The sequence below is a fragment of the Crocodylus porosus genome, unplaced genomic scaffold (assembly GCF_001723895.1).
Source record: "Crocodylus porosus isolate Cpor-Errol unplaced genomic scaffold, CroPor_comp1, whole genome shotgun sequence".
Taxonomy (NCBI): domain Eukaryota; kingdom Metazoa; phylum Chordata; order Crocodylia; family Crocodylidae; genus Crocodylus; species Crocodylus porosus.
The window spans coordinates 170822202-170848189 of NW_017728906.1; the positions used below are offsets into that span (position 1 = coordinate 170822202).

General features: G+C 41.9%; 1 protein-coding gene across 1 annotated transcript in view; it reads left to right on the plus strand.

Annotated features, from left to right (window-relative positions):
- Window positions 1-25988, plus strand: part of MICU2 (mitochondrial calcium uptake 2) — a 108669-nt gene that overhangs the window by 66421 nt on the left and 16260 nt on the right. Inside the window, exons 6-7 of the mRNA XM_019530190.1 lie at window positions 11375-11440; window positions 23435-23532. Of these exons, the coding sequence (XP_019385735.1) occupies window positions 11375-11440; window positions 23435-23532 (164 nt within the window). The remainder of the gene's footprint in view (window positions 1-11374; window positions 11441-23434; window positions 23533-25988) is intronic.

Here is a 25988-nt window from a genome sequence, read left to right on the forward strand (position 1 = left end):
AATGCAAGCTCATGAAAATCATTGCATTCAAAATTGTCCCTAAGGATGTGAGCAGGCCATAGAATTGCTTCACCAGAAAAATAGGCCTAGAAATTAGATGAGATTTGTTTTTCCTGCTGAGTGATCTTATTTATTATTCGGGAAAGAACAAGGAGGGTTCAGAGCAGGACGTGAAAATAATCACTGAAGGGAATCTTATTGTATGACTACATTTATGTGAAGTGAAGTGAATATTTTACTGCTTGTAAAGTCATAGCTCCCACGATTAAATTTAAGCACTACAACAAATTATCATAAAGCCTTAAATTTTACCTATCAGCTATAATGTAATGAAAGAATATCCTATTCCTCAAGCTTTCAGTGTGAAATGGAGAATTTTTATCAAAATACAGCTAGTGCTGGTTTATCAAAATCTCATTTAAAGTGACATTTTTTTTGCTTTTATTTTCTCCACTTCTAATTTATTTTCAGTTTCTTTTTTCTTCTATGAAGCCATCAAGCATCTATATGGCTAACCAATTAAAAAACTTTAGCCTAGATCATGTTCCACCTATTAGGTCTTTAAGTACAATCCTGTTAGGCTCTACTTAAGTCCCTGAAAAAACATTAATGCAAAAGATGGGTGGGTCCTCCTTTTCCTTGTTGCTTAAAGCTAAGATGGACAAGATATATGTTAATAGTTTCTCAGAGACTTGAGCAAGGTGGAATAGAATCAGATTTGCACACCTAGTAAGTGAAATTAGGATCTTGTGGTAAACATGCAACTAACAAAATCTGTTGGCCTTTATAGTGCCATGACTGGCATCCAAAGAAAATCAGTCACAACTATTTTCCACCTAGTTTATTTTGCCTCTTGCTTGGTTTCTTCACTTCCAAGCTAAGTGCAGACAATTGGAGAGGTTAAAATAGGCTCAAAATGGCCACCTGATTTAAACTTAGCTTTTCCCAGTGAAGACCTTACACTTACAGACCCCATCTCAGTGACTGGCAATCAGTCTAAATCTGTAACTGTACAGAAGTTCCATGCACACAAACCAGTCTAAAAATCACAGAACCCAGTTTAAGATGAACCTGGATCCATGTAGTATGAAACTTATTTGATTCAGGTCAAACATGGAACTCCTGCAGGCTTTCCCTGCGCAGCCCCAGGGCTGGGAAAACCCAGCCACTGGCCCCAGCCCCAAGGCTTCTCTTTTCATGCCGCACCCCCAACCCCGGCTATTTTTTGCTCCCCACTCCCAACCAGCCAGCCCGCTCAACCCCCATCCCACAAGCTGGTCCAGGTGCAGCCATTTTTATCAGCGTTCATGGCTTTCAGAACTGAGCAAGTATAAGTCCCAGTGGGAGGAGAGGCAGGAGGGATGGGGGGTGTAGGTTCGCAGAGGGGAATCCCACACCACCCATGGGTTATGCCTTCCCCCCAACCCCCACCCTCACAGGTTGCACCTGCCCTCCTACACCTCATGAGTTGCACCTCCCCACATCTACCAGCAGACCTCCCAGCCCCCACCACTGGCCCCCCAGTCCAACTTACCTGATATCGGGCATCCATTTTAAATCAATTTAACCTCCCCCAGTGCCCCAAATGTCTGTACTTAGCCCCAGTCTCTATGAAGTTGTCATGTATATTTTGTATCATATCTCTAATTGAATTAGCAAATGTTATAATACTTTCTCTTCCTTCCTAACTATACACAGACTAAAAAATACTGCATTTCATGGAAATATCTTTTGAAGCATAGTTACTTCCAAAGGATTTCCCAGTAAAATTGATCAGATTTAAAGCAGCTTCTCTGTAACTTTGTCAAAGGGGGAGAACATTCAGTCTTCCTGACCGAATTCCACTCAGTTGCACAATTAAATCCATTTCTGCACATGCTACAAGAAGTGTACTTCATCACTTGGTATATGTATCCATATCCTTCAATCTTATGAGAGCCAGAAAGGAATGTGTAGACTCAGTTAAGTCTCAAGTGTATAAAAATGTCTGGTCCCTGTTCAAAACAAGTACTGTAAGGTGTCTTACAGGTTCCTACCCACTCCCTCACCTTAACTTTGTGGAGAAGATCACAAAGAAGGATTCTGTCAACTTATGCAGCATCCAAAATTTTCTTATTTTTTGAAGCATAGCTGGATCTGACATTGGAAAATGCCTTTGAAGTTGGTAATTGCTTTATGATAGTGGACAAAAATCATATATCCATACAAATAACATTATCTCTATTAGCTTGCTCCTTGGGGAGCATCCTGAATTATGACTGTCTTATGGAACATGAGAATGATATCTAGAGTTGTTTGAAAGGTGATTTGAAGTCCCTAAACTAATCTAATTAGTGGAATGTTCTCATCCCTTTGTTCATTATGTAAGTAAAGCTACTCTGGGAGATTTTCATGGGAGGGAGGAAAGGAAGTAGAGGGAGTTTGGTCTGGGAGTTTTTCAGCCTCCACTGGAAGGTGGGCCGGATGTATTGGAGCTTCCCCTTACCCCCAAGGTAGGTGGGGGGTCCAATTCATCCATCCAACCCTCCAGCACTAGCTGGGGATCCCCTTCAATGAGCTCCAACTATACCCTTCCCCCACCCTCATTCTGAAAACTTTGCAGCCTGGAGGGCCATTGTTAGGGGAAACCGGCTGAAGGTGCAGCCAAAAGTTAGATTCCCCTGCCCCTTAATCAACAGTGAACTTCAGTTTGATCCAGGGAGGAAATTGTTGCAACTCAGAATGCTTCCTGCAAAGCGTTCTCAGTTATGGTGGAGAGCTGGACTTCTGTGTGTACCCTAAGACAGCAGTCCCAGCCCTATTGAAGTCGACAGCAGAACTCCTTTTGACTTCTGCAGGATCAGAGTTTTACCTTAGAATTGAATATATTAGCTAACTTATTAAAAATGTACCTTTTATCTTGGCATGGGTAGCCATGATGTCATATGCTTTGTTTTTTTTTCCTGTAAGTGATGTAATTGTGTAATAACTTTATGAAATGACTTGTCTCAAATCAAATGACAGATTCCCTAATGATACATCAGAATTTTATACTTGTATAGAGCATAAAACACATCTAGGCCACATATTAAGCAACTGTGTGTGTTAAGAGGACTATGTGATGCAGTGCATGAATGTAATAATCTTCTGGCAAAATTTTTAGTATTGTAAAGCAGTAAAAATGAGAAGTGATTGGTCCAAAATTTCATTAAAATCCCAGTGAAACTGTTTATAATATCAGTTTAATCCTCGAACTGTGTCACTAAATCATCACAGGACAGTCAGGGGGGAAAGTGGTTCTACGAACTCATATAGAAAAAATAAGGGTAAAAGAGACAGGACAGTCAGTATAGGGAAAGTGAGTAGTTTGTCCTAGAATACAGGAAAACTTAGTGCAGTATAAATGGAAATGGTAGGGCAATATTGAAGATGCAATAACCAAAAAAGTAAAAACTGAGAGAACAAAAAGGTGAAGTAGAAAGCGTATAACAAACACCAGTGCTTGTTCAGGTACTTGCTTTGTCATAACTAGGCATCTGGGTTTTCCATTTGCCATGAAAAAACATGGTAAAACGCAAATTTTCTCCTCTAAAGGAGAAAAACCCTAGAAACTGTGGATTTCCCCTTGCAAGCTGGCAGAGTTCTAGCCTGCAAGGGGCTGCTTGGGCTGACGGGAGCAGGTTGCAGGGAGCAGGGGCATCATGTCTTCGCACACCTTTGCACGTTGCAGCCAGGCAGTGTGGTGGAAAACAGCTCCTGCGGCTCCCTCCAGGTAAGTCTATGTGGGTGGGGGAGCACAGGTGACGACGGAGGAAGGGCACAAGCCATAGCATTGCGGGGGGGGGGGGGCACATGCCCAGATTTCTGTGCCAACAGTGGGGCATGGGGCTGTAGCCTGGCTGGACCAGCTCCAGGCAAAAGCTGCTGCTGTGGCCCACTGGGCATGACCCAGTGCAGTCTGAAGTGCTACACCTCCATTGCCACAAAGGTGAGGCACCCCCTGCCTGCCCAGCAGCAGTGGAGGGCAGAACTCCATGCTGCTGCCACAGCTTACCTTGGCAACCATGGCAGCATGGCAGAGCTCCATCCCACACCAGGTCCCATCTGCTGAGCCACAGAGGGAGCTCCTGTCCAGAACTGGTCTAGCCAGGCTGCAGCCCCACACCCTGCTGTGGGCACAGAAATCTGGGGGCTTATGCTCCTTACCCTCTCAATACATTGCCTGTGCCTACACCTGCCCTTCCTCCTACACCCACACTATTCCCTACACACCCACCTCCTTCCCCACACACTGGGAGGTCTGGAGCTGGGGGGGGGCAGTGGGTCAGTTTGAGGGACACCAGCAGAGCTGAGGTGGGGGGAAACTGGGTCGGGAGTGAAGGGCACCAGCAATGGCAGGGGGCTGCAGGTTTGGGAGTAAGGAGCACCAGCAGGGCTGAGGGGTGGGGGAACTGTGTCAGGAGTGAGGGGCACTGCCAGGGACAGGGGACTGTGGGTTAGGAGTGAGGAGCCTCGGTGGGATATGAATCAAGAATGAGGGGCACCAGCAAGGCTTGCAGGGACTGTGGGTTGGGAGTGAGGGGCAACAGCATGGGCAGGGGCAGGGCACTGGTATATCAGGGCTGCTCACAAAGCAGTGAGGGGGGACAGCCGCAACTGGATGCAGGTCCTGGTTAGAAAAAGGGGCAGGGAGAGCTCTAATTTTCCATGATAAAAAACCAGAATCAAATGCCAAATTATATAAATATTTAGAATTTATTTTATTATAACGATTGAGGCACTGGTAGGCTTCCAAATTGCTTTAAAATTGTAAATATATCAATAAAACATTGTGTTCAACAGACACACACACACACATATGTAGTGGTGTTTCATTTTAAACATGGATTTTGGGTTTTTTAATGAGAGAAGTTGGATTTTTAAACAGAGAAAACCAGGATCCTTGGTCGTAACTCACTGTCTAGCTGTTTTCTGCTAGTTCTCTATTTAGACTGTAAATTCATTAAGGTCACAAATTTGTTTCTTTAATTGTTTGCAAAATACTTATCATACTTTGATTTTTTTTTTTTATAACTGAATATGGCCAACAATATCAAGAATGTAGCCAGGCACATGGTTTGCCATGCAAATCATTCAGGGGAATGAGGAGAACAACAAAAACAGGAAGCACTCCACAGGAATCTGTCATCAGTTGTATACAGTAAAAGCCTAAAGAGCTTTCTGGCCGAGGCCAGACTGATTATAAATGGTAGTGCCCGCTTCCTGCTGAACTGGAACCAGTAACACAAGAAAGTAAGGCCACAAGAACTGCAGATGCTATCTTGCCCTCTTACAGAAAGACAAGCACATCTGTCTGTTCTGTTCAGTAAGTTTTACTACACCCATCACATAAAAGTTAAAATGGGTAACATTTCATTCATTCAGTATGTGCCCTTAGGCCTTCTGTAATGCATGCCATCCAAACTTTACACCAAATACATTATTAGTTTTTTCGTGGGTATTTCTATAGCACTCATTGTCACTGAGAGGTTCTCAGTCTGCTTAATTTACAGTGGGTTGCTAGATTATGGGAAAATAATTTTGCTAATTGTGGCAGCTTTTACTTCAGTACTTCTCCACTTAGCTGGAGCTCATCAGTGATCCTGTCCAGCTGATTGGAAAAAACACACCTTTTGAAATAATAGCCACAGCAAACAACTGGAACACTTCAGTGGTCCCATGCCATTGTTTGCTGCAGCTAACTGTACCCTGCAGCCAGTTGACAAACCTCAACTATTCAGGGGGCTAAGGAACCTGTCTCCTGAATGTTCCACAAATCTTAATGAATTCATCTTCAAAACACAACTAGAGAAAGTTTTTATTAGTTTTTTACCAATAAGGACCTAGGCATGGAGAGTAAATCAGAATGATCTAAAGCATTCATTGGTTCAGTTGTTTGAGTCTAGATTGTTTTTTCTTTAAAGTACGTGTTACTTCTGTTTGCTAGCCTGCTCTCTGCATGGTCTTTCATTGGCGCCTGATGTGTTATCTGTGGCTCACGGAAGTTTATACATCTCTGATTGAGTTAGTCTATAAGATACACCTTTACCTTCTGCTCTGTTTTGATAACATTGTATATGCTTAAGGCACAGCTTCCATTGGCTTCAATTTGCAGGTGAGTGCCAGCATTTCTATAATTTCAGTCCCAGTTGTTTGAAACTGGGCACCCAGAATGTGATAAATACACATTGGCCACCTGTTAAAATGATTCCTTTTAGGAACTCTAGGACAAAGGCAGGGAGAAAATCCAGTTTTCTAAGGCAGCATTAACTGCCTAAACTGTGAGATCCTTTTCTCTTCCTAAAATGCAGTCTTCTTTTATTGCACATTTTCCCACTTGTGCATCAAATGAATCAGGATGCAACAGACAACCCTCTTGTTTACTGAAGAGCCCTGTTTAAACATCATCTGTCTAGGAACACTGGGAGGTGACTGTATGATCATGTATTTAGACTGTATTACAAACTATACACACAAAAGGGATGAATGCAAGCTGATTAATTCAGCCATTACCTGACTTTTGAGCACTTGCCTTTTCAACCTCCACATTAGTGAAGAGGCAGACATCATTTCCTTTGAAAGAAAGAAAGAATTCCCTCATGTGAAGCCATTATGGCTTCCAGTGTGGGACATCATTTTTTAGATCTACAGCACAGATATCTACATGTGTTAAGGGTAGCTGTACTAAGCTGGTATAAGCCCCTATAGGGCTCTGAGGACAAGGCAGAATAGTGCGGGTAGCAAAATTTAGGGTTTGGGGAGGGGAAAGTTATTAAAGGAAAATGTTGATTCATATTTGTGAAAGAGAATGAGATCAAATAAATGCCTTTTGCACTTGGAGCCAGAGACCTGTGTGTTTCTGATTTTAAAGGCCAGCTTCCAACCTGCACCTGGTATTATACAACTGGACCCAAACCCGCAACCCACGTTAGCAAGTCTTCTTACCCACATACCAGCCTGGCCTGCTTTAGGTAAACCCGTGACCTGACCTGTGCTGCTGACAGACATGGAAGAAAAAAACAACAACAAAGACCCCTGCGCTTTCCCAGAAGCAGCAGCATGTAGTTCAGCCTCACTCTGCAGTGCCCGTATAAATCGGATGTTTCAGTGGGGCTTTTTGGCACTTTTGTCTAAAGCTGATTCAATCAGCTACTATATAAAAGTGCCAAAAAACCCCACTAAAGCACCTGATCTATACAGACATTAGGCAAGCCAAATCAAACTAATACACTACCTCTTCTGGGCATGTGCTGGGCAGCTGCTGACAGATGTGTGGGGGGGTGGGGAAACATGCTTTACTAAAAGAAGCAGTGCCTTAGCATTCAAAATGGCTTCAAAGGAGATCAAACAAAAGATGGATCAGGGAGTGACACACCCTGATCCATCTTTTGTTTGATCTCCTTCACAGCCATTCTTCCTTCTTTGTTTGATCTCATTCACACTGCTGCTTTCAGTAAAGCAGGTTTTTTTCATGTCTGTCAGCAGTCGGTGGTGAGGCTTATCCAACACAAGTCTAACCTGAAAAAAATTTTCAGACCTGCACCTGAACTGCGAAATGTGAAGTAGTTCACATTCCCACCTGAATCCAGCCTGCTTTGCGGATTACCCATGGGTACCCAACCCCATGCAGGACTCTACTTGAAGCTAAACAAATGAAGTCTGTGATGGTTCAGGGGGAGACTGTTTCACATCCTAAAATCAGCCACCACCAAATTTCTGTCTCTCTCACAGATGAGCTTTACCACTATTTTGGAGAATTCCACTGTGCCAGAGGAACATAGCTGTTGTTCACAGTCTTGATCCTGGAGTTTGACGTGGTGTTTTAGATATCCTGGATCAGAGATACCCTTGAAGATAAGAAGTGAGAACTTGAACTTGAAATACCTAAGGGGTTAAAGCAGGTTAAAGTTATAAGCAACTAAAAATGGGTCTTTATAATGAAAAAAGTTTGGGGTTAATATTTAGACAAATTACTCAAAAGTCTATCAACCATAAACCTGAAGAAAAAAACATTGGATCCAGTAAACAGGACAAAAGATAGAAAATTAGAATGGTAATGAATGTTTAGTAATCCTCTTTTTCTAAAACAATACACCTGTGCACACATACTCCGCATACAAGTTAGATTTTATTAAGATTCTGTGTGATGTGAATTGTTGGTCTCTGCAGTTCCTGTTGGATGAGTGAACATCCCTAAAAACTACAAATGTCCAGGACTAACTGCATGTGCAAAAATGAATTACCATTACTGCTTGAGTTGCAACATACAATACAGTCCCCAGAGCTATCAATTCTGTGTCCTCCACTAGCACTGAATTCATTTAAACATTTAAAAGATGAAAAATTATTTTTCAAAAATGAAGACCTTTACAATCTACTAAAGCTTGTTTTCTCCTGAGAAAGTTTCTACTTAATAATATATCTCTTTATAGAGGGTCATCAATTATGCATAATATGCCTCAGCCTCTTTGAATTACTTTATTTAAAATATGATGGCCATTAGTGTGTAAGACTGATGAACAGATATAAATATTAAATACAGGTAAATGTTACAGTGCAATAAAGACAGTCTTGGAGCTGCTGAGTACTAGGATCTTTTGCTTAAGGGCACAATTCTCTCATTCTGCTATGAACACCATACCATCTTGCTGCCTTCATTTTCCAGGAAAAATATATTCAAACTGATGAAAAGGCTAATTTTCTCAAAGAATGGATATGAACTTCATAGGAATTTGTATAGTTAAGAAAATTGCAAGCATAAATCTTTCAGAAAACCTTCAATGAAAATTGCACTTTAAGCATATACACATTATTGCTTTCAGCAGATTGTCTCCAGTGATGTATTTTTGAAAAAAATACGAATAGCTAAAGAAAAATCATATTTCTTTGGTCTCGTGGCAGAGTAAAAGTTGTGTTGTTTCATCTCTCTGTTTTTATGTGAACACAGGAGGTAAAAAATGTGGTTTTCATGGTAAAAATTAGTGATTTTTTTTTCACTTGTGAGCAAAATTCTTCTATGAACACTTGATCCATTACCAGCAAGAACTTCATGACCCTAAAATGGCAGTTTTTAACCATGAATTATTTATACTCTTATTTGAAAGGATATGGAGGGGAATCAGAGTAATGTTATTGTTTTGTTTATATTTAATGGCACCTAATTGTATTTTGATGCTGAACACTTATTGTTAAGACTTATGGAGTCTCCATGTCCCATGGAGCTGAAAATCTAGGTTTATTATGTGACACAACCGCTGAATCAAATAAATGAGCAGGATGAAAAGGGAAAGGAGAATAACTACAGTGCAAGCAATAGAAGAAGCTCATTGGGCACAGACAAAAGTGACAATTTCCACCCAGTCTGGCCACAGAAAGCAATTTAAAGCTGTGACCAAACACAAATACATGGCATAACTACCTACCTAGCCACTGAGATCTGGTTGTGCTGTTTAGAAGCTTTTCCCACTCACAAAGTGGTAGCATGAGAGTTGGCTCAGAGGTGTTGAAAGAAACAGTGGCAGAAGACAATGCATAAGTTTTAAAACCATCTCTCGTAAGTGCCTGCAAATTCACAGTGCTCTATTTATATCCAAGCTGGTATACTAAATGTAATAAGTCCCTTGTTCTTTTATTTTTGCTTTCCATTGAGGATTGGGGCAAACGCCCATGAAGGTAGGTGAGCTTTGCTCAGTACCATATTAAATTGCTCATTACGTGAGAACATTGACTTTCAACTTACTTTTGAGTAGTTATAAAGAATAAATTAATAACCCATTTAGAAAGATGGGTTTAAACACATTGGCAAGACTCAGTATAACACAGCTGGTGTGTTTGCCTGACACTATTAGGGCAGCCAGGGCTGTCCAGCTTCTGAGTGGTCAAGGATGCACCACAGCACTCCCAGGGGCAAGGGCAGGAAGTGAAAGCTGGAGAGAGGGGGAGAACCTGGAGATCCTAGTGGCAGCAGCCGCACAAGTGAGAGGAGGGAGCATCACCTGGGCAAGAGCCTGTGGGCTGCGAGTAAACGTTTTGGCCAGCAGGCTGCTACTTGAACAGTCCTACTTTAAGGGATGACAACAGTTTTGAAAAGTACATAAGCCTCCACTGGTAAATTTATTCCTGGTGGCACCTCCAGGCAGACTGTCTCCTCAGCCAGGGCCTGTATAACTATTGACACTGACAAAACCATCCATTTGGCGACAGGCTAACTGGCAGTGTTGCTCAGTAGTGCTAATTATCACATCTCAAGCTCCGTGTAGAGATGAGTTGCATTGTTTCTGGTTTAGGAGGCAGCCTACCCACAGCATCAGAGAATGTTTGAGGCTGCCTGCACTGGGGACTACTACATTCATTTTTTAGACTAGTAAATCTCAGCCAGGGTGCCACAGCACCCTGGGGTACCTTCAGACTCTTTCAAGAGCACTGTGGGGTGCCATGCAATGTTAGCACTTCAAACATTGTTCAGAAGATAAGCTGAGAGATTTCAAGTAGATTTCCATAATGTTAAAACATTCTGACCTGTTGTGGTCTTTCTGAGTTCTCTGCAACAGAAAAATTGCTCTATTATTTTTGTATAGTTAAAAAAAAAAAAAAAAACCTAGTGAAAATTAAGAATTGGCATTTTACAAGCATAGTAAGAGGTACTTTGAGCCTGAAAAGGTTGAGAACCACTGATATAGACAGCCATGAACTCCCAAATCGCTTAGGCCATGTAAAAAATCTACTTTCATGAATGTTCCTGTTTAAAAAATAAATAGTTCAGTTCATATGTTGATGAAATAAAATTGTGTGTTTATCTAAGAAATCAATTGTATTGGTTTTGGTATTAATTTCTCCTGTTAACAATCCAGTATATGTTTTAAACAGATGAGCCTTTCTTGTCTAGCAGATCCTACACATTTTCAGAGATATTCAAAAGTGTTTAAGTGAACTTTGTGCAAACAGTGTGAAAATAAGTATAGGGGGAAAAAAACCTGGATTTCTCCTAAAGTGATCTGGGGTGTAACATCCCTGAATACTGACATTTTTTAGGGGTGGACTGTAGGTGAGATACTCCCAGCATAAAAGAATTTCTGTCAGAAACAGAATAAACATTTCCAATAACTGGAAAGGCAGCTGATTAAGAAGTGCTCTGCTTCAGTAACGAGAACTATGAGGAAGTGTTAATATCTGAGTAACCTGTTTTCAAGTATTTAAAGGGTTTTTTAATACTAAATAGCTTACAATGGTCAGAAAAACAGCAATAGAAAAATGGGGGGGGTTATAATTACTAAAAGGGGAAGTTAATATATGCCCTTGGAATACAAGACTATTAAACAATCAAATATGTAATTACCCTGTTTTTTATTGCATTCAGCTACAGAAAATCATTGGGAAGCATGACGACTTCAAAACAGCTGCTGGAGGTGAAGCTATATTGCAGGTATGGCTGTAGATATAAATAAATATCTTTTCTTTCTTGCTGTGAATATTTCTATGAACTCTATTTGTTATGTTTTACTGAACTCATAGATGAGTGTCAGTCATATGTGTCAGTTGTAACACTTTAAATGAAAGTGTAGAGTCTGTCAACTCTGCTTTTTAATTTGGGAAAGAAAAATGTTTCTATAAATGTTTTTCAACTTAACTTCTGAATACTTTATAAAATATAGTAGTCACTGTGCTTTATTACTATGTAGGGATTTCAGTTTATAAAGCCTAAGCCTATATTTAAAAGCAATATTTTTAAATCAGTGAAAAACAATACATTGTTGCATAGGGGGAGAGGCTATTACTGAAGCAGGCAAGTAGCAAGCCACAAAACACCTTTCAAATTAGAATCAGTGCCTTAAACTTACCTAAGAACCAATCAGTGGTCAATGCAGGACATATTCTACATATCAGGTCTATTTTCTGGGTCAGTTTACAGTGCAATTCTCCTCTTGAAGTGACAAAGGCATAGAGTACATGAGCAGAGAGTGGTAGTTAGCAGTATTAGCTTGAAGTCAGGCAGCAGGCAAGGTACATTTGCATTTTAGGGCACTTTTACTTGTGTTCCAGGGATTGAAGGGGGTACTTTAATTAGAGTGGCTCTGAGAGCTACTCTAATTAATTCATGTCCAGCTGCGGCTGTTCCTGCCCCCACCCTCCCTGCTGAGCAGCCCTGATACGCTGGTGCCATGCCATTGCCCCTCACTTCCAACCCAGAGCCCCCCCAGCCCTGCCGGTGCCCCTTACTCCCCTCCCACAGCCTCCTGGCCCTGACAGTGCCCCTCACTCCCAACCCACAGCCCAGCCCTACTCATGCCCTTCACTCACAACCCATAACTCCCTGCACCTCCAGCCCTGCCAGAGGGGGACCCCAGCTGCCACTGCTGTGGGACCAGAGACGGGGCCTGCAGCCCTCTGTCCCTCCCCAGCAGCACCCAAGCCCTGGCTGCCACCCATGGAAGTCAGCAGCTGCTGCAGCCTGGCTCCGCCCCCATCCCCACTCCCCTCCTCCCATGGGCGGCACAGCTGGAGCAGAGAACATGTGGGGGAAGGATGTAGGCTGTTCACTCCCCACTTTGCTGCCCTCCCTCAGGGGTCTCCATGGCCCAGTGGGCAGGACCCAGTGCAAGAGAGCACAGCAGGCCAGGGAGGCTTGGTGCCACTGTATCCACCCCTGCCCCATACACACATCGGGGGGGGCTCATGTCCTCCTCCCCAGGAGTGCATGCAACAATGGGAAACCAGCTTCTCTATCACCCCCTAGATGAGCCACCCTTGGTTCCCTCCTGCTCCCTGACTGTGCACTGCAGCCGCACATTCCCACCCCAGCCCTGGGCCTCACACACCACCCTGGCTGGGCAGTGCCTCCAGTCCCAGTGCTACTGTGGAGGCTTCCATCCACCCTTCCCCCACATCCCTAAGTTTACCTGCGGGGAGCTGCAGGAGCTGCTCCACACTGCCTCATCACCACATGCATGCGCACATGGCACCCCCGTTCTGATCACCCTATTCCCACTCCCCCCAGCCCCCAGCAGCCCCTTGGAACCTGAAACTGCCAGCGTGCAAGGGAGACCCAGTGTTTTCCACATTTTGCTCCTTTAAAAAAGAAAATCTGTGATTTTTTCCATGGCAAATGAAAAACCCGGATCCCTGGCTGTCACTAAAAAACAGGAATATACAACATCTTAATCTTAAATGAAGTTGTACTTTTAATGGAGTCCAGCAATAGGCCTACTCACAGGTATTTTCCACAGAAGCCCTTTAGGCTCTTGTGTTAAGCATGTGTTCATAGTCAATACCCCTTTTACTTGTAAAAGTTCTTTTTGCCAGCTTAGGCTTCAAAAAGAGTTGATGACTTTGTTATTTAGTCATGTCTTCACTTCTCAGCTAGTCTACAGAGTGAGCATGAAACATTTCAGCACTTAGAAAAATCTAGCTAGTACAAAACAGTGTAGTATAGTTCCCCAGCAGCACAAATTAGCATGGATACGTCAAACCTGTGCTGTTTCCTGCACTGGCTTCCCAAAAATCACTAATCAAATTAATAAAGTGGCAGATGGTAGGTATATAAGATATGATGGCACAGGCAAAACAGAATCTGTTTGGATGAAAACCATGTTAGGAAGGAATAATAAAAAAGACCTAGAGCAGCAGTTCCCAAACTGTGGTGTGTACTACCAATAGTACACAGACAACCTGTGAGTGGTATATGGAAGGCCAGGGGGAGGGGTGGGACACGCACGCACACAGACACCCAGCCCAGCCTGCTGCAGGCGGCCAGGAACACAGTCCAGCTAAGTGTGCAACAGTGCCCAGCAGGTGTTGAAGAGAAAGGCCATGGGGCAAGAAAGAAGCGGGGGGAAGGGGGTCCAGATTGAGGTCCCCACAGTGAGGAAGAGAGTGGGGCAGAGGCAGGGAAAGGGGTAAGAGTGAATGAGGAATGGTGGGAGCCCTGGGCGGCTTGTCCAGTGGCACGGGGGAGAGGGGGCTCCCTCCACTGCACAAACCCCCTCTCATCACAACGTGCTTAACAAAAAGAATACACAAGAACAAAGGTAGTATATGAAGTTTTATTTATTGTCACCAGGTTTAGAATTTGTAGAAAACCTGGTATTTACTGGAAAAAAACCCAAAAAAGCAACATTTATGATTATTAACTACTAGCAAATGGCCCGTTGAGAATGATGGGGGGGACAGAGGCCTGCATCCCTCCCCACCCCCAGTTCAGGCCAGGGCTGGGGCGGGAGCCATTCCCCCCATCCCCTACCGCTTTGGGCCAGGGCTGGGGCCTACATAGCTCCCTGTCTTCCCCTCGCTGCTTCGGGCACAGCCACCAGTAACCCTCCTTCCCTTCCTGCTTCCCTGTTCCCCGCCACCTCTCCTCCCTACTGGCTGTTGTTGGGGGGATAGGGGGAGTGGCGCCAGCCCCTGTCTCCAAGGAGTAGACCCCCTGCTGTGTCCCCTCCGTTATGGCGGCACCCTGGTTCCTGTTGTCCCCCTCTGCCTCCAAAGAGCAGGGGAGGGAGGCGAGGCTGGCCTCGCCCCCCTCTCCTCCAGCCCCTCAGTCCCCACTGTAATGGCAGCGCTCTGCTGTCTGTCCCTGTCTGTATAGGGCACTCTGGCTGCTAAGACAGCCTATCAGCGCATGAATAATGTGCTACAAACAGACAGACTTAGGCTTCTTTTAATATTAGAATATTAATATTCAGTGCATCCTGACATGCACCCCCTGCCCCAGTTTTGTTTATCTAGTGTGCTGGCACTTTACAAGATGCACCTTGTGGGTTTTTTGCTTCTCCAGCCAAAAATGTTGCCTACCGCTTATTTATGCTGTCTTTTTTCCAATTTACAATTGTTTTACATAGCTACTGTAACCGATGAAATAATGTTTTATGATTACTAAAGGTTTTGACGTTATTTGAATACATAGTCTGTTACCTATGTGTATGAAAAAATTGCAGGTGGTACTTAAGGCTGTAACATTTTAAATTGGTGGTACTCGGTCTGTCAGAGTTTGCGAACCACTGACCTAGACACTGGTTTAGGAGTTTACTACAGGTCCCCGTCTCCCCACCCCCAGTTCAAACTTGTCAATGAATAGGGTTATCTATAAGGTCTTAAGAGATTTCATTAATCATGGACATTGTTTAATTATGGGACACTTCAGTTTCCCTAACTAAGATTTGGCTAGTGAACGCTACACATAATAGTAGGTAAAGATATTTTTGGACAAGTGACCAATTGATTTCTTTATCAAGTGTGGCATCTGGTGATGAGAGGAAAGCTAGCCTAGGAAAGCTAGTAGCAAGGATCTTGTAGAAGAACTAGTTGTGGGGAATAAACTGGAGTCAAGCAATTATCAATTGACTTGGTTTAGATTAAATTGCAGGGGAGACAAGACCAGGATCTTGGAAGATCTTGCACTTCGAAAGGGCTAATTTTGGGACATTAAGAAATTAGTTGAGGTTGACTAGATTTCAGCGCTAAGAGACATGAGTGTGTAAGTGATGCAATATTATTTAAAGGCAAAAAAAAATTTTGGGACCTTACATCTGAAGCAAAAGGAAAAAAAAATTGACATGAAAGGACTACAGACCTGCATAGATCAGGGGTTTTCAACCTTTTTTTTAATAAGTGTACCCCAGCAGCCAGACATGGAGCGGGGTGGGAGGGGGTGACATGTGGCTGGACATGGAGCTACAGCAGTGCAAGGTGGTAGATGGCAGCCACCATCGCATGCAAGCTTCGCTTCCCCCCACTGCATCTGGCCAGCCAGACAGCGCCTGTGTGGCCCACAGAGGGGGCACCGCTGCCCTCATCCCTGCCTCCCCCCTCCAGCCGTGGTCCTGGGAGGCGGTAGCGTGGGGTGATAGGTGGCAGCGCTCCTTCCCCATGCGCATCCCCTAGGGTCTTCAAGCATCCCCCCCCGGTTGACAACCCCAGCATAGAAAAACAAACACCTCAAACAGGCCATTAAGAATAAGCAGTGTACTTAGAAGTAATAAAAATGGGAGGAAGAAAGAATACCTGTCCATGTCTAAGAATGCAAAAATAAAGTGAGAATGGCCAAAGGTTTAGCTGAGCTTGACTTTGCAAGAACCATTAAAGTTTATAGCAGGATTGGGCATGTAAATGAACCAGGAGGAAAGAAGTGAGCAACTATATGCTGAAGGAAGGAATGAAGATGAAGGACATTGTGCAAGAACTAAACAAATGCTTTGCCTCAATCTTCAGTAAGGATTAAGATGTAACTGAAGATATTGGCAGGCTGCCATATCTGAGTGAGAATTCATGTCTGAAAATTTCTACATCAGAGGAAGAAGCAAAAATAACAAATACAGTTTGGATACCCGAAAGACTGCCTGAAGAACTGTGATGGAGGCTGCAGCTGACAGCTACATTCCCCGGGCACACATAAACACTGTACAGTAAAGATAAAGCTTGATTGTGTGGCAGACAGAACTTTCTCTAAGACTCTAAAATGAATCCCCCCACAATTCTGAGTCTTCATAATCTTACCACTTTCCACTTCATGTGCAAGGCATGTTCCTTTACCTTGCCTTCTCTAGCATAAGTACACAGTAATTCATATATTGGTGGGAGAAAAGGCAAGGCAACAGGCGCAGACAGAATGCCATTGAATTTATAATATAACTTGAGATTCTAAGACCCAAGTAATTGGATATGTACAATGAGCTAGAAGTATTAATGCATTCCCACACACTCCAAAAAAAAGTTGCAATTGCCTCTTACCCAGTAAGGTCCCAGACTGTGGTAGCTAGCTATAGCTGATCTTCCTCACCAATTTTAACACCAAAATATTAACTTAAAACTCTTGCAAAAAAGCTTGATAAGATCCTATCCCAAATCATACACACACCTCTGTTTGACCTATAACTACAACCCTTTTAGCTTAATAATAACAAACAGGACAGGCCGGAGTACAGAATCTTGCTTTATGTTGATAATACTGTGATTCTCTGATCAGAACCTGAAGATCTCGTTCCTAGCTATATTTAAACTTATTTAATGTGTTCAGACACCTTTAAGGATATCAAAATTAATTGAACTAAGTTGGAAATTCTGAACATAACCAGACATGTTTATAGAGGAATATGAGCAGAGGATTCAGAGGAGGTGTGGTGCCATGGTGACACCTCCCTTTTGGGTCATGCTATGGGAACAGCAGCCAGGGATTGTGTTTTTAAGTCCTCAAAGCAGGTAAAAATCCCTGCCCCCCCAGTACCCCCTTCCTTCCTCACAGCATGTTTCCTCTCCTCCTTCCCCCTGCCCACTGCTGCTGTTCCCAGATGACCCAGGAGTGAAGTGAACTCTGGGGTTGGTCCTGCCTCACTCCAGCCAAGGTGCATGTGGAATCAGGCTCTGCCAGGGATAGCAGCAACAGGTGAGTTCCCTCTCCCTGCCCAGTCCTCTTGGGTGTTCTTCACGCAGCCTGGCAGGAGCAGGGCAGGAGTGGCTCTGGAGCTCCCTAGCCCTTTGGTCATCTGGGAACAGTAATGGAGGGCGGGGGGCAGGGGAGTGGAATGGGAGGGGAAGGGACGTGCCACTGAGCATGAAGGAAAAGGGAAGGGATGCCAAGAGATGAGGAAGAGGGATTCTTACCTGCTTTGGAGGCTTAAAAAAAAAAAACCTTAGCTGCTGCTGTTGTAGCATGGTCTGTCCACCCCAGTGTGGGGGGGAGGCTGAGAGCAGGGATGCAGCCACCCCTGCAGCGCCGTTATTGCTCTCACACCCCACTTTTATCAAATCCTGGATTCACCTATGAAGATGAACTAACTGAAATGTCAGGTAACAAACCAAATATGAAGTCTTTATTAATACTCATCCCCTGTGGAATGAAGCGTGGTCAAAATTAATAAATATAAAGTTCACTGAGATAGCGAGAGATTTTTGGCAACTGGACAATGCTGCACTTAGTCTTTTGGGACCAGGTTAATATTATCAAACAACTGTGCTTTTCAACCTACTGTATGTCGCAAGAAGATTTCTGGTTACTGTTCCCCCATTTTATATTTTGAGTATGAACCATTTTTCAGGTATTTGCTGACAGTGTAAATTGTAACTGGCATATCTGATAGCTTTAGATTCCCTATCTTGCAGCATTGTTTATATGATCAAGCATCCCTTTGTAATCATATTAAAATGCCTTCTCCCTCCCTTCCATCCCCTCCTCCTCCATTTGCTGCTGCTTTTTCCACTGTCCAAGGGCCAGGGGAAGCTTCAGAGTTGCTCTTGCCTCCTCCAGGTGTATTTGTGGGGAGGGAGTGGGTTCTCCCATAATCCACACCCCCCTCAGGAGGAGGCATGGGAAGCCACTGCTGCTGTCGCTGCTGTAGGTGAGCCCAGGCCCCATGCAGCCCAGCTTCAGCAGGCAGGAGCAGCTCTCAAGATTCCTGCACCCCTGGGACAGTGCAGAAAGTAACCATGGCAAGTAGGGGACAGGTGATGGGGACAGGAGAAGATAGGTCTGTGAGCATGGAAGGGAAGGGGAGATTCCCTTCTGGTTTGGGGACTTTTTTAAAGTCCCCAGTGGCTGCAGCAGCACAGATCAGTTGGAAAGAGGGGTGCGGCCACACCATTGCACCTCCTGTAGATCTGCCCCAACAGATACCTAATCTAGCTGCATGTCCCTGCTTGCAGCTTAAGCACCTCCTGAAGAACATTTTTGGTCCTGATGTCCAGGGATGCCAGACACTCTGAAGTTGCTGCTGATATGGAAAAAACTCTTTAGTTTGTTTGGCCTGCTCTAGCTGTTTTTATGACTTCCTGGCCCAAAAGACTCCACCTAATGCATATTATCTACACCAGGCTTGGAACAAAGATTTCTGTATGTCCTTGAACCTAGCCAGGAGCAAAGTACCTTGTAAAACAGTAAAAACTATATCATTGATCTACAGTAAATGCTGATCTAGTTGAAATTTTTTTCATTCACACTGGTACCTGCAGAAGCTACAGTATACACCCTTTGCCAAATGAGACTGTGGCTGGAAATTTGGATCTTCCAGACCTGTGCTGCCTTTCCTGTTGTGGGACTGTCCCATGATACAGTCCTTTCAACTAGAGGTTTGTAGGAGAATTAATTTGATAATTGATACACCTCTTAAAAGTATTTCCCAGGACTTCATTTTCTTTATATATCCCAAACTCTTAAAAACTCTCTAACTCGCATACAGTTTGGTTTTCTAGAGAGAGCAACTTGTCTTGCAAAGATTGAAAAGTGGATTACTTCCAGAAATAGAAGCCTGGCATTATGATTTATAATGGCTGACCTACCAGCTGTAGAGTGGGTAACATCTCAGAGATGAGGGATAACAGATAACTTTTTTAAAAGATTTGGTCTGACGTTCTAAAAATGCTTGCTAAATCCCTAGCAAATAGAAACTAAGATGTCTGTCCCCCTTCTCTACCCGGCTCCTTTTTCTCTCTCCTTTCTTTCCCCTTCATTTTCTTTTTCTGTTTTCCTTTCTTTTTCTGTTCTCTCTCTTAAAAAAAAATCCAATCATAAAAAACCCTATAAAAACAAGACCCCTCACTGTCAGTCTAGGGGCAAACATTCAGAAAGCCTGAACTTGACTTGACTCAATCTTTGCAGGTTAGTCTAACCTGGCTAGGCTAAATCAGTTTTGTAACTGGACAGACGTCCCACAGATGCAGGCACATGCCTGCAGTACCTCAGGCTAGAAGCTGGGGGGCACTAGAGCAGCCCTCCCTTCCACAGCATGGAGGTGAGGGGGGCATGGCTAGGCTTGGGCAGGAGCTCTGATAGCTCAACAGGGAATTGATATCAGTGTTTATCACCCAATTAAGAAAACAGCAGAGGGACATTACCACCTACTTGTTGATTCTGCCTGTTTATTCTACGTATTGATTCAGCACAGACCATAGCCAGCATGTGGTCTGCTAGCTAAGCTAATACACAGATACCTCCTCAGCAAGGCAGAGGGGAGGGGGGAATTCCTGCTTAGCAGGGAATGGTGAGGGGAAGAGAGAATCAGCCTACAGTCTCTGGAGCTCCATCCAGGGAGCAGAGGGGAGGGCCCAGCCCTGCTGTGAAGCAGAGAGCCCTGCGCAGCCCAGAGAGCATGCCGAGATTCTGAGGGTGTCTGGTTTATCTTAAATCAGCAAGGGGTCTGGGACAGACGTTGCATAAATCGGCTTGAGCCGAATCAGTTAAGTCTGATACTACATTCAACCAGGTTTATCTCAAACTGGTTTCAGCCATTCTCAAACTGGTTTATGTGCCCTGAACATCTGGGCTAGGGGCAGACATTACATGTAAACCAGTTTAAGTGATCAGAAACTGGTTTAAAGCTGTAACAGAACAGATGTTCAGTGCCCATAAACCAGTTTCAAAATGGCTGAAACTGGTTTGAGCTTCAAACCAGTTTATGCAATGTTTGTCCCAGACTCTTTGCTGACTGAAGGTCATGGGAGACTGGTGCCTTCTGAGTCAGGGCGAGCGCTTCCCCATTTATGCAAGTTACAGCTGCACTTAATTATTTGCAGCATCAGGACCTCTATTAGTATAATTTTTAGCAGTTCCTGTGATTTAATAAGAAAATAATTTTATCTGAGCCATCAGTCTTTCCTTATTAAGACGGAAATTTCAGGAGTTAAAGTAACATTTTGAAAGCACTGCCACTTGGGAGCATAAGGAGTTATCAAAAAAATTATGCTTTTATTTTCTTATAATAAAAATACACTTAGAACTATAGGCTTTTGCAGTTGTAATATATACTGCTTCTATGCCATAGGTTACTTTAACATTTTCTGTAGTTCAGAAGCTTGGAAAGAGGAACATACTTGGTAGATGCAGACTAGCATGATACCTAGGATTAGTGCTTGGGATACTCCTAAGAATTTTTCTGTTCAGCACTTTTTGTGGGTATAAGATCAGGTTTCCATCTCACTCCCATGGTGGAGATAAAAAGTTTCAAAATATAAAATTGTTCTTCCACCAAACCTCAGGAGTATGCATTGTTGGAAATATTAATACATCTCTCATAAGCTCTTAACAAAGAATAGTCATGTCGGTACTAATTTATAGAGTTCAGCAGCAAAGGTACTTAACAAGTCTATGGACAAAAAGAATTATGTACTAACATGTACCCTAATTTAATAGCATTAAAATTGGCAAAAGCAGTCTTTTCAAACTACACCCTTAAGCTATAGTCTCTCAGGTTTCCTATTGCATATTCTGCTTTAAAGAAATGTACTGTTTTGTAGTTTTAAAATATACTTAACTCTTGCTAACATAGTACTTGGATGTGTGCCAATTCCACCTTGGAGTTTCAACTGATAAAAAAGGGAGCAAACAAGTAGGTGCATATTTTTTATAAATCCAGGGATAGGCTTTGTCATCTTAGATAAGATGAGATGGGTATTATTTATATGTCTTCTAGCTTATAAGAGAAATCTGAGGAGAGGAACAAACCTGTCTTTTGTGTTGCAGATTGAGTCTTTAAAACGTTATTGTAAACCCTTGATTTTTCAGCCCTGTTTTTCAGTGCAACCAAAGGGATTTTTGTTTAGATGTATGATTAAATGTGAGTTATTGAAAGCTTCGTTACTAATTACAAATTAATTTTTAAATGATATCAACAAGCCTATTATGTACTTTATAAATCCATCTTAAATTGAAAGTACAAGGACAGAATAAAAGCAAAAGTATGCTGATCCTCCTTTGATGCTTCTTGGAAAACCTTGGATTCTGACATGACAACCAAAAATTTTGCTTTTGACTTTCAAATAAGCAGGTAGGAATGTTTTATGCATCAGTCATGGTATTTGTTGCCTAAAGCACTTTAAATTCTGAAACATAAACCTTGCGGGTATTTAAATGTTCTACCTGCCATCAAATGATAATATGCAGTAAGTGCAGTCACATGTCGCTTGGATAGATTTTTTTTAAGTTAGCTCATACTTAGCTCATATTACTGGCATTAGGTGAAAGGTGGCATGGAAGTAGAAACAAGGAATGTTACCTTTTTAACTATAAAATACTTTGTCACATATGCAGTAAGCATGAAACACAGTGTGCTTGTTATTGATGATGCTGAAAGCTAAATAACCATTAGTATTAAATCTTATGAATAGACTCTTGTCTTTCATCTTACCTCTTCAGCTGGATAAAAGACACACAGGCTATTTAGCTGTTATAAGAATAGTTCTGTTGAAATCCTTGTGGACTTCCAAAAAAAATCTCTCTTCATGTTGCTTAGTGTTTTGTTGTGTTCAAAGAAATGCTACTCTGCTAGTGGTGAAAGAAGAATGTAGCACAGAAATCCACCACATTGTGTGGGTTTAGGCTTTATAAAAATGCAGTAGTTAAACTGAACTGATGTGTATCTTTTGTTTTCTGTACAGTTATTTCCCCCCAAATAAAAACAAAATACAATAAAATACTAAGCTGTTTATAGTGGTATAAGAAAACTGAGATCTAACAAATAGCCTTATAACAATATAAAAACATTTGCATAACTGCTAGTTGGTGTTTCAGACATATTTATTAATAAATTTGTTACAAAGCAGAATCTACAGGTTGCTAGAAATTAAGTTTCCCAAAATAACCCAAAAGAATTAGCTGAAATGCAAATACAAAATTGATTTGAAAGAGAAGATTAACCTAAACATGAAGGTTGCTATGTATTTAACCAACAGTTGTCTTAACAGCTAATAACAGAAAATACAGAAAATTATTTTGTGCCTTATTATTCAAGGTGGCACTACCATGCTATTTAGTGTCATGCCTATTATACAATTTAAGTAATGCAGAACACCTATAAAACTAGAAAGCAATCTCCATTTATTTTGAAGACAGCTGTTAATTCCTATCCTAAATTAGTACTTGAATTATACTATATCCTAATCAATTATAAGTAATTTTAAGTTGCTATTGCCAGCTTAGTTAGCTAACTTAATACATTGTTTTTGCTCTAACTAGTACATGGCAGTTCCCTTGAACACCTTCATAGTCGGACTTCTAGCAGGAAGTTTAGAGTCTGACAAACAGTACAATACTTTTTATTTTTAAGTGCCTACTGGAGCAAACTACTCTGTCATGAATTATGGGAGTAAAATTAGAGGAGTGATTTTTTTTTCATATGTAAACCATAATTATCCTCACATTTAACCCCATGATCAGTGTTTTACCAAAGGAAGAGTTAAATGATGACCCTGTTTATGCCCAGTGTTTAGTGCTGCTTAGCTGCTACATTTTCTGCTTCTGATAGTTCAAGTACAACACAGGTCACAATACATTGTTGAAGAGAATTGTTCAGCTTTTCTTTAGGATTTTGAATTTGCTGGCTGCCAGAATAGCAGAATTGCAAGCAACTTCTGGGACACTCTGACTCAAATAAGCATTTGTTTGTTTGTGTTGAATTGATAATAATTATAATACAAGTGTATTTAATTTGTTTTCTAGGAGCCAGAGCTGGAAGACTCAGATGTTAATACAATGTTGCTGGTACACTTCTTTGGAAAAGCAGGAAATGACAAACTTCGCTATTCTGAATTTTGCAGGTAGTGTTTAAGCACTGATAGTCATTGATCACAGTCATTCTCTATAGCTCCAGATTATGTAATTGTTAACAGTTTGTTTCTGCCTAGTTAAATCACCATATAAGGAACAGAAAACCTGTGCAAAAGCATTAAAAATGTTACCTGTCATTGCTATAATCGTGGGATACAGACTCTTTCCCTACTCCCCCAAAAGAATAACATTTTAAGTAGGAGGTTCTCTCTCAGAAGACTCCAAATTGTTTTACAGATTTTACATGTGTAGCAATCATTTCACCCACTGAAATGCTCTTGGAATAGAACTATGCATATGCTCGTGCACAGAACTCAAATTTAGGACAGGAAGCAAAGAATACCATATCCAACAGAAGCTGCAGTGGACTAACATGAGACTTTCTTCCCTGAAAAGTGACAGCATTTCCTTCAGGATGCAAAATATTTGTTCTCTCGCGCAGCAAGCATTCTCTTCCCAAAGGTTATAGTGGAAGTCAGAAATTAACAAAGAAACTCTAAGAATAATGACAGTCATTCAGCTTATTAAAGCAGTAATACAAAATTAAGGATTGCAAATCATTTAACTAGAAACACACTCACTACTGTGTTTTGTAATTGTTATGGTCAGAAACGATGATATTGTCCTCTCAGGGCAGAGTCTCCTTACCTGGCCACTTTCAACCTGACAGCCCAACAGCATAACTCATCTTAAGACACAAATGCAGCTTATCCTTATCAGTAGCTAAACCCATCACTTTAACACCTTAATTTATTATGCTTCAAAAATCTCTGGTACTGTGGGACAAAAATATTTGCAACCATATCAAGAATACCACATCTTCATGTGTAGTGTTGACCCCCAAAGGTATTTATGTACCTAGCTCTCATTGAAATGTTTCACAACAGTGAATTAATTGAGAGTTAGACACCTAAATAGAGATGAGGTGCTTAACTCTTGTTGGGGATGTTAGCTCTTGGTCTTATGTTATGATCAAAGAGAACAAATTATTTACACTATTGTTAACATTGTTTTTCAAAGATATTGACTGATGATTCAAATCTGCTAAAATTCAAGTCTGATAATGCGTATAATTCAGTTTCTGTTCAGCTGAAATGTAATTATATTCAATCTATGCTATTAGGAATAAATGCCGTTGCTCTTAACAGAGGGTTCAGAAAAGCCAGAACAAAAAGTGGCATTTTTCTTAACACTATAAAATGTTTCCTCTGCACTGATTTGGGCACATACCAGTCTTCCAATAAACAAACCTTTCTCTTTTGAAGCTCTTGTCTCAGTAGAACTCTAAATGAGTAAAATTAGGTGTAACTTGTCTGTAGCTCCCTTCTCTGTAAATACAATAGGCCCGCTAATGAAACAAAGGACAGAAAGTACCAGTAAAAGGTTGTGTTTGCATATACAGTATAAACTGGAATGCGTCAGGTTTTAGATAAAATCCTACACTGACCCAGTGAGGCATGACATTGATAAAACTATGGACCTAGTATGTTCAGAAAATGTAGGTTAAAGACCTTTGCCTACCACACAGATAGAGGCCTGTAATCAAAATCAAACTCCCACATCTTGCTCTTAAAGTTTGTGGGATAAGTGTAAGGTTTAATGCAGGTAATTTTTCAATGGTGGCAGTTATTTTTCATAGAGTTGGAATGTGCCTCTTTATCACTGCATATACACACTCCATTTAAGTTGCGACATGACAGCGGAGTTTGTTTAACAGAGAAGGGTGAATAAAAGGATCAGTGTCTTTTTAACCTGTGAGGAGATATCACTTTTCACATGATTTTATTTGCAAGTAAATCAAGCACATCATTTCTGCATTGCTATTGTTCAGGGACAATGTGATTTCTATCTGATGGCCTCTCACAACATTTTACCTCACGCGGGAAGCTATTGTTGGCTGTTTGATCAAAGTGCCATGCTGTTTTTACAAGAGATGACTGATGAGCTATACAGACATAGATCATTGTCAAAAGGGAAAAAGAACAATGGCAAATGCTTTTATCATTTTCCAAGTACTTGCTAGAAAGCTTTTCCATTGATCAGAGTAGTACCTAAAAAAAAGTTGGAATGATTAGATTTGTTTAGGACATATTAAAACCTGTCACACCAGTTAAATACACAGGTATCCATGTGGTCTAGATTCCTTTAAAAAAAGGGCATGCTTCCTTGATGAAATGTCACCATGTTTATGTTAGGTTAATATATTTTCTTTCAGAAAGTTGAAATGAATTTCCTCACCTCATTACTTACTTTTTAATTATTCTCCTTGCTCAATTTTTCCGGCTGAATTAAAGACACCCTTTGTAATTGTGCAGTCACCTGTATCTTCATTTACACCAGTGTTATCCAGCCTTTTCGGCCTGATGTCCAAATATTTTAAACAGGTTAAAGGGCCATGGTTGATATTTCAGAGAAGAAAGAACCTCTCCAGCCAGCTCAGAGCTGA